Source organism: Neovison vison, chromosome 5 (assembly GCF_020171115.1).
Source record: "Neovison vison isolate M4711 chromosome 5, ASM_NN_V1, whole genome shotgun sequence".
Taxonomy (NCBI): Eukaryota; Metazoa; Chordata; class Mammalia; order Carnivora; family Mustelidae; genus Neogale; species Neogale vison.
The window spans coordinates 46,924,472-46,939,720 of record NC_058095.1 but is presented as its reverse complement, the minus strand read 5'-3'; the positions used below and the strand labels follow the sequence as shown (position 1 = coordinate 46,939,720).

General features: G+C 51.6%; 2 protein-coding genes across 3 annotated transcripts; both read right to left on the bottom strand.

Annotated features, from left to right (window-relative positions):
• Positions 1–432: 432 nt before the first annotated feature.
• HOXB1 (homeobox B1) lies at positions 433–1,776 on the bottom strand. The gene is made up of 2 exons (XM_044250542.1): positions 1,191–1,776; positions 433–761 (listed from the first exon to the last, which is right to left on the bottom strand). Exons 1-2 carry the CDS (start codon positions 1,774–1,776, stop codon positions 433–435), a joined length of 915 nt encoding a protein of 304 aa, XP_044106477.1.
• A 10,566-nt stretch (positions 1,777–12,342) lies between these two features.
• On the bottom strand, positions 12,343–14,744 carry HOXB2 (homeobox B2). Of its 2 annotated transcripts, none has more exons than XM_044248778.1 (2): positions 14,203–14,744; positions 12,343–13,440 (listed from the first exon to the last, which is right to left on the bottom strand). In XM_044248778.1, the coding sequence occupies exons 1-2, from the start codon at positions 14,579–14,581 to the stop codon at positions 12,782–12,784; spliced, it is 1,038 nt and encodes a 345-aa protein (XP_044104713.1). In that variant the 5' UTR covers positions 14,582–14,744; the 3' UTR covers positions 12,343–12,781. The 2 variants fall into 2 exon arrangements, 1 of the variants encoding a protein (XP_044104713.1); XR_006384571.1 differs by lacking the exon at positions 14,203–14,744 and adding an exon at positions 13,815–14,178 and having other exon boundaries at positions 13,376–13,440.
• Between the last annotated feature and the right edge of the window lie 505 nt (positions 14,745–15,249).

Sequence of the window (15,249 nt, the reverse complement as noted above, 5' to 3'; positions counted from 1 at the left end):
CTGCACCCAAAAGCCTCCCCCAAGAGACACTTCAAGGCCTTCCCTCTGTGCCAGCCTAGAATGGGGGAGTTGGGATCCCAGCACAGAAGAGTCCTTGCGGCTCAAAGGCACTGAACTGAATACGAGGAAGTTGGAAGGGAAAGGAGAATTCGGGAGGATGACGCTTGCTCCTACCCCACCCACGTGCTGATCCCCAGATGAAAGGCGGAAGGAAGCCTTTCCCTCCAGAGTTGACAGGGTTCCACATCGTCGCGTCTCCCAGGTCTCGGGTCCTATAGAGTCCCCAGCCAGCAACACCCCGCCCAGACCAGAGGAAAGTGTTTCCCTATTCTCCCCAGCTGTAACCTGGCGCCCCCGCCTTGGTGAGGGTCGCCCGACGCCTGGGTTCGGTTGGGAAGAGCGGAGGAGCCCCGACGGTTGGTGAGGTTTCTTTCAGGAGGTGATGGAGCTGGGCGAGGCCTCCGGGGAGGTGCACGTAGACTGGTCTGATGCGTCTCCAGTCGCCTCCCTGGGACAGCCCGGAGGGGCTGGGGGCATCCGGCCTCCCTCCCGCTCGCGTTTCTTCTGCTTCATGCGCCGGTTCTGGAACCAAATCTTGACCTGCGTCTCGTTGAGCTCCAGGGTGGCGGCGATCTCCACCCTCCGGGCGCGGCTCAGGTACTTGTTGAAGTGGAACTCCTTCTCCAGCTCGGTCAGCTGCCGCGTGGTGAAGTTGGTGCGGAGGCCGCCGGGCGCGCCCAGGCCCAGCTCCGACACCTTGGCTAGGGGCGGGGCGGGAGAAAGGGCCGCGTCAGCTCTCTCGCCCCTCTCCCCAGCCCCTCTCCTCCTCCCGGGACAGCTCTGCACCCCCAACGTCTGTCCAGCTTAGCTCTCAACGTGCCCTTGGAGCGCCAGACACCCCCAAGGTGACCTCCAAATTCAGACGGACCTCCCCGACACTTCGTCCCCCACCCGGCACGGGGTGCAGAGTCCACGTTGGGCACAGAGATGAGGAAGCAGGGGTGTGTGCAGACTTCCCTGCAGGGTAGCCGGGCACTCCCTGGGTGGGAAAAGCCCTGCTGACCTGAGACGGGGGCGAAGTGCTCTCACCTGCCCCCACCGGGGCGGCTCCACCTGTCTTACCAGCCGGGGCTGGGGGCACCCTCCTGTCTTTGAGCCCCGGAGAGGAGGTGACCACGCCTGACTCCTACCTGTCTTGGGGGGGTTCCTCTTAACCTTCATCCAGTCGAAGGTCCTGGCCGTGGGGGTGCTGGGTTCTGACGGGCAGGGCGATTCCTTGTCCTCCGAGAGGAGCTCAGCATAGGCCGATGCAAAGCTCGCCGTCTGCTCGTTCCCGAAAGGGGGCTGCGGGGGAGGGTATGGCCCCGGGCCCGCTCCACCGGTTCCATAGCCGTCGGACAGGCCCCCTAGCTGGGCCCCATAGCTCGAAGGATGATAATAGCTTCCATCTCCTTCGGGTTGGCCCAGAGGATAGTACTGAGAGGGCCCATAGCTGGGGCTGCAGGCCGCCGGGGCGTACCCCGAGGTCGCAGAGCTGGGGAAGGGCACCCCGAGCGCCGAAGGCGGCTGCGGGGTGGGATAGCTTGAGTTCTGCTGGAGCGCGGGGCTGGGGAGTCCCCCACCATAGCGGGTCTCGCCTGCGTAGCTGTCACCAGCCGGAGCCGAGCTGGGGGGGAAGGAGGTAGGGGCGCTGTGGGCGCTGTGGGCGCTGTAGGCGCTGGGTCCCCGGTTACAGAGTGGGTACTCTAAGAAGGAGTTCATCCTATTATAGTCCATGCGTGGAGGCCGCAGGAGGGTCGGCCCGTTTGGGGGAGACACCCTCTTGCCCTACAACCTTTCGGCAGTATGTCACAGCCCTGAAGCCTGCATCCATGGCCCGGCCCAGCTCGCTTGGGCCAGGGCTCCCCCAGGAAGGGGGTAGGGAGTGGGGGTGGAGGGGCGCATGTGATCTCTCCCAGGCCAATGGGCGCAGCGGGCCAGAGTTTGGCAGCCCCAGCGCCCATCCATCACCCCCCAAGCATTAGCATGACAAAGACACTTCAATCACCCGCAGCCCATCCATCTGAGAGCGACGTGGAAGCGTCAAAAACATCTTTCTTCAAAGACTTTTGGAAAGAAGGGACCAGAGGGAGAGGGGGTAAAAGTTAGAGGAATATTCAAGACTTTCCTCCCCTCCCAACCCCCAAGGCCTTCAATAGGCTCCTGGGTTATTAGATTTGGACAAATTCAACCCAGCTGCCCCTCACTCTTCCCACCCCCAAAGGAGCTCCCCCCCCCCCCACCCCAAGGCTGTAGACTGGGAGGTGGGGAATCCAGCCTCCTTACTTTGCCCAAAACTCCCACCCCTGGTCTGCTTTTCCCAATTTATCTTGGGGTGATGGGCTAAGACAGTGGGGGAAGGTGTGTTATCTTGGGCCAAATGGATAACTGTGAAGGAAGAGGGTGCAAAACACCCAAGGGTGGGCCAGGGCCTAGAGTCTAGAGGAAGAATTCATTAACGGAGAGGTGGGAAATGCATCTCAGGGAGCAAGGCAGTACGACAGAAATGTGGAGAGGAGGATGAGAAACGCCCCATTTCTCTCTCCAGCTCTCCACATAAACGCTCTCTCCTCATTCACACATCCATTTCTCTCCCTCAGCCTTGCTGTATATTCTGTCTCAATCCATCTCTCCATTCGTCCGTCTCTCTCCATATTTATATTCGCTCCCTACCTATCCATCACCTCATCTCTCCATGTATTTATCCTCTCTCTAGCCATCCAGAGCTGTAGCTGGCTTGCTCACTCAGACGCAAACAACTCCTTGTATCTCTCCAGAGAGCCACAACGGGCACCGAGCTGGGTTATGTTTACAGGCGAAGAAGAGGGAGATCTTATTCTCTTTCTCAAGTGTGTAAAACTAGTGGAGCTAACTCTAGGAAGCGAACTGAGGGTTCTTGGAGGGAAGGGGTTGGGGGATGGGGTGAGGGGGTGACAGGCACTAAGGAGGGCACTTGATTTAATGAACACTGGGTGTTGTAAACAACTGATGAATCACTAAATTCTGAAACCAAGAATATACTGCATGTTAACCAAATGGAATTTAAATTAAAAATTTTTAAGTAAAACTAGTGGAGTCCCCGTATTCCCCTGGCTGCCTCTTACCCCTCTCTCCCTCACCACCTTCCATCTCTTTCCCCTACTCTCCCCCCCCTGCAAAAAAATCTTAAGCCTCAAATTCATAAACCCAATACCAGTCGTGTCTTCAAGATTCAAATTTTCAACGAACTTTCTAGAATAAATTAAGGGAGCTTGCTTGGAGAATGGGAGAATCCGTTTAGAGGTCCTAAGGTTCAGGAGTGGAGCCTCACCCCTCTCTGCCCTGTGTGTTTGTTGGGTGAGGGTTGGGGAAAGGGGCAGGGAACAGGAAGTGCGTCCTTCTCTCTCTTCAGACCTGGATGGGGCTGGAAGAGAAGCTCTTAGGTAGAGCCCATTGATTCTCCTCCTCCAGACTCTGAGGACAAGAGCTTGGCGCAATCCAACACCCACGCTCATTTGTAACCTGTCAGGGTGTCTGCCTGACTGGAGGCCTGGGGCCGGGGCTAGGGCAAGTCCAGGAGGGCAAGAGTTCAGGAAGGGATCTCTGTAAACAACTGAACTCAGGAGAGGAAGGGAAGCAAGCAGGTGGGACAGGTCCCCGAGAAGGACACTCAAAGTTTCTCAGGTTTCCCCACCCCCTACAAGGGCATAGTGAGTCCTCCTCCTTTGCAAAAACCCCAAAGCCACACACCCCCCACTCCCTGTGTCTCTCCCTATTTCTGTTTCCCATTTCCCCATCATTTTGCCTGTCCTTTAGAGTCACTTCTCCGGCTTTCCATCTTTATTACCAGAATCACAGAGTCTTTCTCTTCTGTTAATAACAGTGAGCCTAGCTTAGCCCCCTCAACTATCAAAGCTTTTCACAGGCTCCTCGCCCCTTTCCCTCCCCACCAGTACTCTGCTTGGGACCAGAACAATTTGGTGGGGGAAGGGGGGCCAGCTGGTAACTTCTTTAAGGGAGATGCAATGGGGGAGGGGGAGAGAATGTTCACTGCCAAAGGGATGAGGGCAGACAAAGGGAAGGAGAGTTGAGATAGGGGCAGGGCCGGTCTGCAGAGGCATTGAAGAGAAAAGGAACATGGAGGTGAGAAAAAGTGTATTTCTTTCTAGTTCCCCTTTTGGGGTTTGTAGATGTTTCTAACTTTTTCGTCTCACTTTAAGATATTCTCCATGGAGGCTTTTGGAGGAGAAGAATTTATTTAGGGTTAGGGTTTCTCTTCTAGCCCCAAATCTGATGAAGGCCTATGTCTGACCTGACTGTGCTGTCTCTCAGAGACTTGAGATTTCCTCAGTGTCTACCCTTCCCTCAACCCAGAAAGAACCCACTCGCCTCCTCCCTTGCTTTTCCAATTAAGGCAGCGATTTGAGGTCTAAATGAAGAAGTGGGGGTATCTGGGTGGCTCAGTGGTTTAGGCCTCTGCCTTGGGCTCAGGTCATGATCTCAGGGTCCTGGGATGGAGCCCCGCATCTGGCTCTCTGCTCAGTGGGGAGCCTGCTTCCCTCTCTCTCTCTGCCTGCCTCTCTGTCTACTTGTGATCTCTGTCTGTCAAATAAATAAATAAAATCTTAAAAAAATAAGTAAATAAATGAAGAAATGAATTCCAAACCAGTTTGTTTGTCTGTTTTTAGAGGGGGGAGGGGCAAAGGGAGAGGGAGAGAGAGAGAATCTTAAGCAGGCACTACTACCTGTGTGGAGCCTGACTCAGGGCTTGACCTCACAACCCTGAGACCATGACCTGAGCTGAAATCAAGAGTCAGATGCTTAACCAACTGAGCCCCCCAAGCGCCCTGTAAACCAGTATAATGAAAGAACAGAAATCTGCTTGGGGGCTGGGGAAATGCGTTCTCCCTAGTCACAGCTGAAGTCACCAATAGTCGATTATTAATGACAAAGATGCGAAGAGTTGGGGGAAAAGTGTCTTAAGAGATATTGTTGATTACAGGGATAGCTTTAGCCTCAGCTGTCCAAAGTCACTATAATCCCTAATGCATCCCTTCCCTTGTGTAGCAGAAAGATTAAAACTTCCCCCAATTTCCTGTTGGCTCCCCCAGCCCCAGAAGAAATGACTGGCACAAAAAAGTAACTTAGTTCTCTACCTTCCCAAGTCACTTCCTTCTTATAAGAAACATCACCAGCCTCTGGCCTGAGGAGGAAGTCTTTGAATCCTGGATTCCTTGTTAAATCCACAGCTCAGTACAAAACAACAAAACACACGAACAGGCAGAAATAATCCACAGTTGGAGTAACCTATGGGCTTTCTGGATGACCAGATTAAGTTCACCAGAGAACATCTGGCTGTAGCCAACACCAAGTGGAATAAAGTTAATTGATTTCCTCTTTTCTAGAATCTATTTAGACATGGAAGAGAGCAAGGACACCATAGGCAGGTTTTAGAACTGAAATGATCTTCAAGAGGGGCTCGCCCTTATCACAGTGAGACTGGGTATATGTTAGAAGTTTATACCTGATTCTGGTGTTTTTGTGGAGGACGCTGCTTTTCTGGGGTTTGGGGGAGGTGGGGAGCACGAGCAATCTGTACTGTTCCTCCGTAAAGTCCTCAAGAGTCTCTCTGCCCGTTCTCCCCAGCCCAATTCTTGAGGCCCAAGGCCAAGCCCAAGATCAAAGTTTGGAACTTAAGAATTAAAAGGGCAATCAGGGTTGTAATTTTTTCTCTATAAGAGATGGCTATTAGGGTGCCTGGGTGGCTCAGTGGGTTAAAGCCTCTGCCTTCGGCTCAGGTCATGATCCCAGGGTCCTGGGATCAAGCCCCACATCGGGCTCTCTGCTTAGCGGGGAACCTGCTTCCTCTTTCTCTCTGCCTACTTGTGATTTCTGTCTGTCAAATAAATAAAGTCTTTGGGGAAAAAAAAAAGAGAGATGGTTATCGGAGGAGAGGATGGAATCTGAATTCAGTGGTGTTTCTTTTAATATAGGCGGATTAAATTGTCACAAATCTGGTTGAGAACCATGGACTATGGGCAGTACATATTAGAAGGGGAAGATTACTAGTTTGGGGGCCAGAATACTTGGATTTAAATCCTTGTTTGGCCATTTCTTAGCATTATGGCTCTGGGCGAGTTTCCTCATCTTTCTGAGTCTCGACCTCAGAGAAGAAGAATGGTGTTTTTTTAAGATTTTATTTATTTATTTGACAGGCAGAGATCACAAGTAGACAGAGAGGCAGGCAGAGAGAGAGGAGGAAGCAGGCTCCCTGAGGAGCAGAGAGCCCAGGACCCTGGGATAATGACGGACCCTGGGATCATAACCTGAGCTGAAGGCAGAGGCTTTAGCCCACTGAGCCACCCAGTCACCCCAGAAGAATGGCTTTAATTCTACTTACTTCACTGCATTGTTAGTAGGATTAAAGCAAACATGAAAATATAAACAATGGAGAACTCTATAAATGCCTGATATTAATATTACATACACATTCTGAAATAGTATGAGTCAGTCTCCTGTTTTTTAATATAACTGGCATATTAAAATATGGAAATATGTGACAGGAAAATAGCATATGTGCTTCATTTTCATGTAACATATCACCATATATTATACAATATGTATTTTGTCATATGCAAATTTCATTGAGATTAAGAAGTTTGTCTCTGTTTAAGCAAAGGATTTTCTTCTAAGCTGCAGAGTTCTTTGGCCTAATATTATAACCTAATAATATATAATCTGTGAGAACCCAAATGATTAAAATTGTAGCAGAAGGGTGAGGTTACATATTAGCAAGAACTTCCTGATCTTCCAAATATTTAGAAAAAACTTTCTTTTTATTTTTTTATTTTTAAAGATTTTATTTATTTATTTATTTGACAGGGAGAGAGACACAGTGAGAGAAGAAACACAAGCAGGGGGAGTGGGAGAGGGAGAAGCAGGTTTCCCACAGAGCAGGGAGCCCGATGTGGGGCTCGATGTGGGGCTCGATCCTAGGACCCTGGGATCATGACCTGAGCCGAAGGCAGACGCTTAACAACTGAGCCACCCAGGTGCCCTAGAAAAAAATTTCTAGGGAGGATGTTGTTTCTCTCTTTCCTTGAGGAACTTAGCTTAGATAGATATTGCCCTTCCTGGGTGGGAGCAGGGGTTGAACCTGACTTCTGTGTTCTGGATAGATTTCATTTGGACTGAAAGGTAAGTCAGAGACTTGGAATCTTTCTAAGATGAAAGTTTAGAGTGACATGAAGAGCTGAAATAATCTTATACTCAGTTGGGTTTCTCTGAGTGTGTTAGTTGCGGCCAAGATTCCCACTTTGGAAACTTTTTTTTTTTTTTTAAGATTTTATTTATTTATTTGACACAGAGGGAGAGACAGAACACAAGCAGGGGAAGCAGCAGGCAAAGGGAGAAACAGGCTCCCCAGTATGCAAAGAACCCGATATGGAACTTGATCCAAGGACACTGGGATCATGACCTGAGCCCAAGGCAGATGCTTAACTGACTGAGCCACCCAGGTGTCCCCACTTTAGAAACTTTACAGAACAATGATCAAGATGACTTTGTATCTGGACGCTGTCCAGACTGCAATTTTTCTGTGGTGCTTAGGAATTAGAGAAGGCTTTAGGAGGGCTCTTTTCACTGTGGACTCTCTTCTCAGGAGGAAGCAAGTTTGTTAGATCTCCTTCAGGCACTACATATCTGCTTCCCAGCGGAGTGTGAAGAGGGGGGATGGGGTGGGGACAGTAGGGCAGAGCTGAGCTGGAGAGCTCAAAGGAGGATTTGGGCCACACCAGCCAGAGCAGGTAGAGGGGGATGGCATGGGGGCTAGAGGCCACTCTTTTTGAACGAGAACACGTATTTGACGAGAGCGCTTTCAAGAAGATGTGCAGGAGGGCCACGGAATGCTTGTCAGAAACTTAGAGGAAAGGTGGGCAGGGAAATTCATCAGGGCTGTTCAGGGAGCCCCAGAATTTGTACCCTCCAGCAACCAGCCAAAACTTGACTTAAAGGGACTTTTATGGTTCTAATACACTGTCAAAACAGTTTGGTGACTATTTTTGTACAAAATATCATACTGGGGTGTGTGTGTGTGTGTGTGTGTGTGTGTTTAAGATTTTATTTATTTGACACAGAGAGACAGCACAAGTAGGCAGAGGCAAAGCAGCAAGCAGAGAGAGGGAGAAACAGGGAATCCCATGCGGAGCTCCATCCAGGACCCTTGGATCATAACCTGAGCCGAAGGCAGATGCCCAACCGACTGAGCCACCCAGGCACCCTATCCTACTGTTTTTGACACAAGAAGAAACATAACGGGGGCACCTGGGTGGCTCAGTGGGTTAAGCCTCTGCCTTCCACTCAGGTCATGATCTCAGGGTCCTGGGATTGATCCCCGCATCAGGCTTTCTGCTCAGCAGGGAACCTGCTTCCCCCTCTCTCTCTGCCTGCCTCTCTGCCTACTTGTGATCTCTGTCTGTCAAATAAATAAATAAAATCTTTAAAAAAAAAAAAGAAAAAGAGGAAACATAACCAAATTTTGGGGAAGGTGACAAGAGATGAAAGTCAAAGGAAAACTTGGTTAGGACACTTCTGCATACTCATGTCTATTGAATACTTAGCACATTTCACTACACCCAAGACTCCTTTGTAGAAAAGATTTCTTTCCCTGCTAGTTTAAATAATGATTGGGGGCATGATTGTTGGTATAAAGATGCAAATTAAAATGTGTCAAAATGGCTCTACCAGATATTTGGGAGGTGAGATGTTGTCAAACATCAAAAGCCACCACTTCCATTTAAAAGCCCATGACACCAGCCATAATAAATATTGAATACTTTGTGAAGACTTAACAAATATACTTTGGGCATTTATTGATGCAGAAGATATTAGAGGCATTAGTTTTTCCATTTGTTTTACAGATGGAGAAACTGAGGTCTAGAAGGGGAAGGTACTTGCCCAGTCCTGAGTTGAAAATTTTTTTTAAGGACTCCAGGTTATCATGATGGCAAATAATTTCTCAATCTAATGGTCCTTTGCTTTTCACCATAATATTAATGAGCCATTCTTCTTAAAAGAAGACGCATCAAGAGCAGGGCGGACTGACCAGCAGCTTTCGGGACTGCACCGAAACCGTCTCACTCCAATCACAGCCAATTTATAACCAGTCTGTGCTGCAGACCACTGGTACTTGGTCCTGACCCTAGAGGAGGCCTGCCCCAATGGGATAAGTTGAGTGCAGCTGCCTGGCACCACTATCAGCTTGCCATCATGTGGGCAAGGGAGGGTGTCTGCTGCCGAATCTGGGAACCCCTTCCTCTTCTCCTTCCTTCTCCAAAGCCAGCTGGGAAAACTCAGGCTAAAGAGGATGGCCCCAGAGATGAAACATGGAAAAGGAGCTGATTTGGAATATAGGCATTCCGAGTGCCAGTCCTTTATGAATCCCAAATTGCCGGGCATTCCTTGATTTTGAAATTCCATGGGGAAATTGAAAACAGGAGTCCTTTCCTTCTGGAAATGCATTGTCTCTTTGTGCTGCTGTAGTGGCATCAGAGATGGTGAGTTTTGTGAATACGGAAAAGGAGAGATTGAAAGATTCCTGTGTTGCCCGTAAGAAGATTTCCAACTCCTCTCTAATAATCAACCAAGGAAAATGCTGGAAATGCTCCCGATTCTCTGGATTCATTGCTTCCCATCCTCAGGATACAGAAAGTACCTAGATCTGAACAGGTAGATTGATCTTTTGGCTGGACCCTCCTGGCCCTCCACTCACTTTGGCAGGGAGGAGTCCGGTCCCGTGCAGCCTCAGGCAGGAGCTGAGATTCCCTGTCCTTTGGGGCCACTGGTTTGAGTTGGGGAGGACTGGAAGGGAGCAGCCAGGTTAAGCAGCTCAAAAATTCTTAAGCACAGGAGGAAGGCAGGAAGCAAGGTGGCACGATGGTCTAGTAGGGCTGCTCAAACTCTAATGTGCATATAAATTACTTGGTGATGGGCTAAATTGAGATTTTGATCTAGTAGACTTGGAGGAGGGCCTAAGAGTCTGCATTTCTAACTAGCTTACAGGGAGTGCTGCTGCTGCTGGTCCATGGAGTAGCAAGCCTCTTAGAGAAAGGAGGCCTCACAGGCCCCAGAGTATTGCAGACCAAGCCAGGATCCCAGGGTGTGAATTCTCTCCAGCAGAGCAGATCCTGTATTTTTGGCATTGATGAAGGGTGCTCTCCTTTTGACCAAAGAAAGCTGGAAGGTGGGCAATTAGCAAGATCCTTCTGGTATTCTTGATCTTTGTAACAACCTGCTATAGCTGAAAGAGCATTTTTAATTAGACCAAATTATCTAGTTTGGCTGTCCATAGAAATCAAAGCCCCAGCTGAAATGTCTGTTTCATTTTGTTGGTGTAGAGATGGCTATGTGCTGTGATTTTTAAGATGCTAAGCACTGCCTATGGGCATATTTTATGGAGAAATAAACACACAGCCCAGTGAGATGTATAGTGTGGTTTTAATATATTATATATTTGCTTATTTATGGAGAAAATAAATACACAAGCCAATAAGCTGTGTATTATTACTTTAATATATTGAATTTATTTCATACCTATATATTTTATGAGGGAAAATAAACTAATAAGATACACGATATTATTATAATAACACATCTAATTGTTCTATATTAATTTATTTATGAAAGAAATAAGTGCAACTTAACATGACATAAGATTATTTAATGCAGGAGATGAATTCTATATTAAGACAGTTTAAGGGATTAAATTCCAACTGAATAAGATGTGTGCACTTCCCACACTGAGGGACCAGTTAAAAAAATATGGGAGCGCCTGTCTAGTCCTATGTGTCATGACCTATGTTGGCTCCCGGCTTTTTCCTGACAGTTGTTGCCTTTCGGTGCCTGGTACTCCAAGTCCCCGTCCTGCTGGTCCAGGGGAAAGTCTGGGAGGCCCAGGAAACAAACTGCTTTCTGAGAATGGCAGCATCTGCTGGGGAGGTAACCCTGCGGTGTCTGTTTCTGAGCCAGAGAAATATTAAGTAAACCTAAGGAGGATGGATGGCTTTCCAGGGCCCTTTAAATCTCCGCGTTCCCCGGAACAAACCAGGAGGCAGATGGGGGAGATCGATCCTCGGCTTCCCGCTTTGCCGGGTTTGCTAGGAGCCGGGTAGGGTGCGGTGGGGGAGAGCAGACCGTGGTGAGATGGCAGATGAAGTTGTTGGTAAGACAGGCGGGCCTGCATTTGGAGCGAGCTCCGGCCGAGCTTCAGATCCCAGCGCGAGGAACCCAAAGTCAGAGCCGGCGAGGCCGACCCGGGCCTGCACGCTCAGCCCCCGCCCTGCGCCCCCGCCCCGCACGGCCTCCGCGTCCGCCTCGCGTCCTCAGCCTCCGCCGGCGGTATTTGTCTAAATAAAACAGAAACGAAAAAGGAGGCTCCCTGGCTCTTGTTCCTCCGTGGCGTCTGGAAGGTCCGGAAAGGAGACGGCGGGCGCGGGGACCGAAGCCTCCCGAAGCGGCTGTCATGGCGGCCACCGTCTCTTCCCTCGCCCTCCCTGCAGCCCGGCCCCAGCGCCATTTTGAGCATCTGCCTTGCTGCCCAGTCGCCCTCCCGCTCTCCTCGCTCCTCCTTCTCGCCCCCGCAGGCCTAGAGCCTCCCGACGCAGGCCGGGCCTCCTCGGGCTCGCGGCCCCGCCGCTCCGCCGCCGCCCTCCCTACCCCGAAGCCCCGCGGTGGCCGCCCTGGTGCGCGGCCCGCTCCGCGCTTCCCCCGGCCTTTCCGGCCCACTTGGAACCTGCTTCCCGAGAAAACGCCCGATCCCTCCGCTCGACGCCGTGGCCCGGCCCATGTCCCCCGGCCTCGAGTCTCAGGCTTCCTGCGTTCGGGGAAAAAAAGCCTTTCGACCTCGCTTGGGGTCACTGAAGCGAGGAACCCGGGAAACCTGCGGACCCCTCCAAATTTGGCTAAACCCCTGCGCCCCCTCCCACGACCCCCAAAGCCCGTCCCCGAGGCCTTCTTCTCCTGGCACCCTCGTCTAAACCTTCTCCCGTCACCCGCCCACCTTTATTTCTAAGAAGAGGTCCCAGAACCCCAGCGCAGGGCCAAAGGCCATCCGTTAGAGGGTGTCGAGGTGACAGAGCTACCAGCAACCCCCCCCCCAACTCCTCCAGAGCTGCGGGCCGGGCCGAGAAGCGGTGGCCAAATAGGGTTACTTTTGTACCACCCGGACTTAGCGGCCCAGGGTCGGGCAAGCCGAGCGCGAGGGAGTGACAGCAGGCCTAGTGGGGGGATGCAGGGAAAGGGACTGGGTCCCAACACAAACACTCATTGTCGTATTATAAAGACATTTATTTAATCTATGAAAATAATGTACAATAAATACTTTCCCCTTTTCCTATTATTAAAGAGTTTTAATAAATAATCTACGGTCTAAAACTTAAAAAAAGAGAGAGAGAGAGAGAGAGAGAGGAAAACAAGTTCCTCTAGTTCTTTTTTTAAGAAAGCCCCCCTAGAGTTTAATTATTCCTGAGATTTCGTTGGAAGGAGTCTACCAAACGGAATTTTCCGGTGTGATTTTTCAAAAGACGCCCGAGTGCCCAGCATTGTCGAGAGAAAAGAAAGGAAATGGATTAAACGCTAATTCCGTAATACCTGAATTTTAGCAAAACACATAACAAAAAGTCTAAACGACTTGGGGGAAGAGGGGTCCTCGGGTTTTCCCGCAGACAGCGGAGGGGACGGGGTCGAAGGGCCCGGGAAGAGAAACAGGTTAGGGGAATTGCAGGTCGATGGCACAGAGGGTGCTGGTGAAGAAGTCCAGCTCCTCCTCGGAAAAGGGAACGGGGCTGTCGAGCGAGCCCTGCAGGCTGGGGGAGAGGCCTCCGGACAGCTGGAGACAGGAGTCGGCCGCGAAGAAGTTGAGGTCAGGCAAGAAAGGCGAATCCTGCCTCTCCGGGAAGGCATCCTCCGGCAACGGCTCGGGCTCCAGCCCGGCGGCCGCGCGCGGACCGCCCCCCATGTGAGCGGTCAAAGGCTGGGGGCCCTGGGCGCCCGGGGGGGCCGGCGCGACCTGGGGCGGGCGAGAGCAGGCTTCCCGCGCCGCCCGCGAGGCGGAGGGGCGGCCCGGGCTGGCCACAGGCTCTTCGGCGGGCTCGCCGCCGTCCTCCGGGGCGCCCGGGCCGGCCGGCTCCCCATCGGACGGCTCTCGGTGCTGCGTCTGCCGCTTGTGCTTCATGCGTCGGTTCTGGAACCACACTTTGACCTGCCTCTCCGTGAGGTCCAGTAGGGCCGCGATCTCGACGCGGCGCGGCCGGCACAGGTACTTGTTAAAGTGGAATTCCTTCTCCAGCTCCAGCAGTTGCGTGTTGGTGTACGCGGTGCGCAGCCTGCGCGCCCCGCTGCCGGCGGCCTCTGGCAGTCCCGGGCCATCTGCAGGGAAAGCGGGCTGGGCGTCAGAGCGGGCCGTTTACCCGGCCCCAGCTCACTCGGCTGAAGTGAAGACCACCCGATCCGCCAAAAAAAGCCAGTATCTGCAGTACCCTCCCTCCTCCCCTTCTATCGAAGCGGTTCGCTCTCCTGGCGTTGCCGTTCTTTCCTGTCCCCCTCCTGCCGGCAGCCCCGGCCGGGGTCAGGGCAAAAGCATTAGGAGAGCCGCCCACCGGCCACGCAAGGGGTAGGGAGCGGCTCTCTTTTGCCCCCCAAACCTCAGAGCCTCCCTCCTGAGTCCTTGGAGTAGACCCCTCAATTCAGCACGTTGGAGCGCAACCCAGAGAGAGGGTTCCTTAAAAAAGATTATTCCTCACCTTCTCTCCTCCCTTGCTTTCAAAGCCCCCTCTTTTGGAGCCAGGGGAATTGGGGCCGAATCTTTTCTTGCCCTCAGATTCAACAACCCAGCAACACCACTTTCATTCCTCCACACAGATAAAGGTTAAAACCTCAATCAAATCCTTTTCTTCTAGCAGAGAAAAAGCTCTTCCCAACCAGCTTCCAAAAATCTTCTATAGTGGGGAAAAAAAAAAAAAATTGCTGGCAGCGGCCAGGCCTGAACCCCAGCAGCGTATTCGTTCCCTCATCCCTGGAATCGACCCGGCAAGGATCCCCAACAGGCTCAACACCTTTTCTACCTCCCCCATCGCTTTCTCCCCCTCTCTTCTAGCTGCCCCTCACCCCACCCCTACCCCGCTAACCGACCTGCTGGCGATCCGACCCCGGAGGCCGAAACGGAGGAGGTGGCCGGGGGAGACGAGGCGGATTGGCTGGGTTTCTTGGCGGATTTCTTCTCTTTCATCCAAGGGAACTCGGGGACCAAGGGGGCGGCGGGGAGCGGCGGCGGCGGCAGAGCGGGCCCATCTTCGGCTAGCTTTTGGCTGCCGGGTCTCTGAAGGGTGGAGGCGCCGGGCTGGAGGCTGGGGAAGGTTTGCTCGAAAGGAGGAGGAGGAGGAATTAATGTCGACTCCTTGATTGATGAAGTTTGAAATGTCTCCAAGACAGCGGGGAAGGAAGTCAGACACTCCGCGAGCGATGGCTGGCTGTTTATAAACCCAATCTCCCTCTCAAATTCAAAATTCATGGCTTTCAATGGTGGGGGAGGGGGCCTGCTGGGGGGGGCGTCAGGAGGGAGGATCTGAAGGGACCCCCCCTCTTGCCCCCCCCAGGTTTATGTGATGGAGCGATTTTGGGAGGGGGAGATTTCGCTCTTTCTCTTTCTCTCTCTCTCTCTCTCTCTCTTTTTTTTTTTTTTAAATTTTGGGCCTTTATAATTGTATATTGCTGATAAATACAAGCGTATGGGGACTCTCTCTATTAAACCCAGGACTCCGGCGAAATTGCAGGGAATTCATGGTCACGGGACTGGCCTCGGCCAATCGCTTGTCTGGGCCTGGTGGAAAACAGAGAGCGTTATTTGCTTTAATTGATTCAAAAACTCTAGAGGACCACGACCTGGACACTGTGAGCCCCAAGTCCTACACTCCCTGTCCCCAAAGCCTCCCTTTCTCCAGAAAGGCTAGAGGAACCGTTCTCTTATCCCCTACAGAGGATGGGAGGTTTCAAAAGCTGGGAAACAAGATACTCTAAGGGAGAAATCTTCCTCTTTTCCAAATACATGTAATTAGAATACATAATAGACTACATTAATGCTTTCTTTAAAATGCCAGCAGTGTTTTCTTCCCTACCCTTCCCCCATTAAAAGGGGAAAAAAAGAGAAGATGAAAAAACAAAAGAAAGCAAACTGAGGAA

Coding starts and splice junctions, on each gene's coding strand:
- HOXB1 (XM_044250542.1), bottom strand. CDS start 1,776: ATGGACTATAATAGGATGAACTCCTTCTTAGAGTACCCACTCTGTAAC. Junction 762..1,190: donor GAGGAACCCCCCCAAGACAG/GTAGGAGTCAGG, acceptor CCCCGCCCCTAG/CCAAGGTGTCGGAGCTGGGC.
- HOXB2 (XM_044248778.1), bottom strand. CDS start 14,581: ATGAATTTTGAATTTGAGAGGGAGATTGGGTTTATAAACAGCCAGCCA. Junction 13,441..14,202: donor CGGGGTCGGATCGCCAGCAG/GTCGGTTAGCGG, acceptor CTTTCCCTGCAG/ATGGCCCGGGACTGCCAGAG.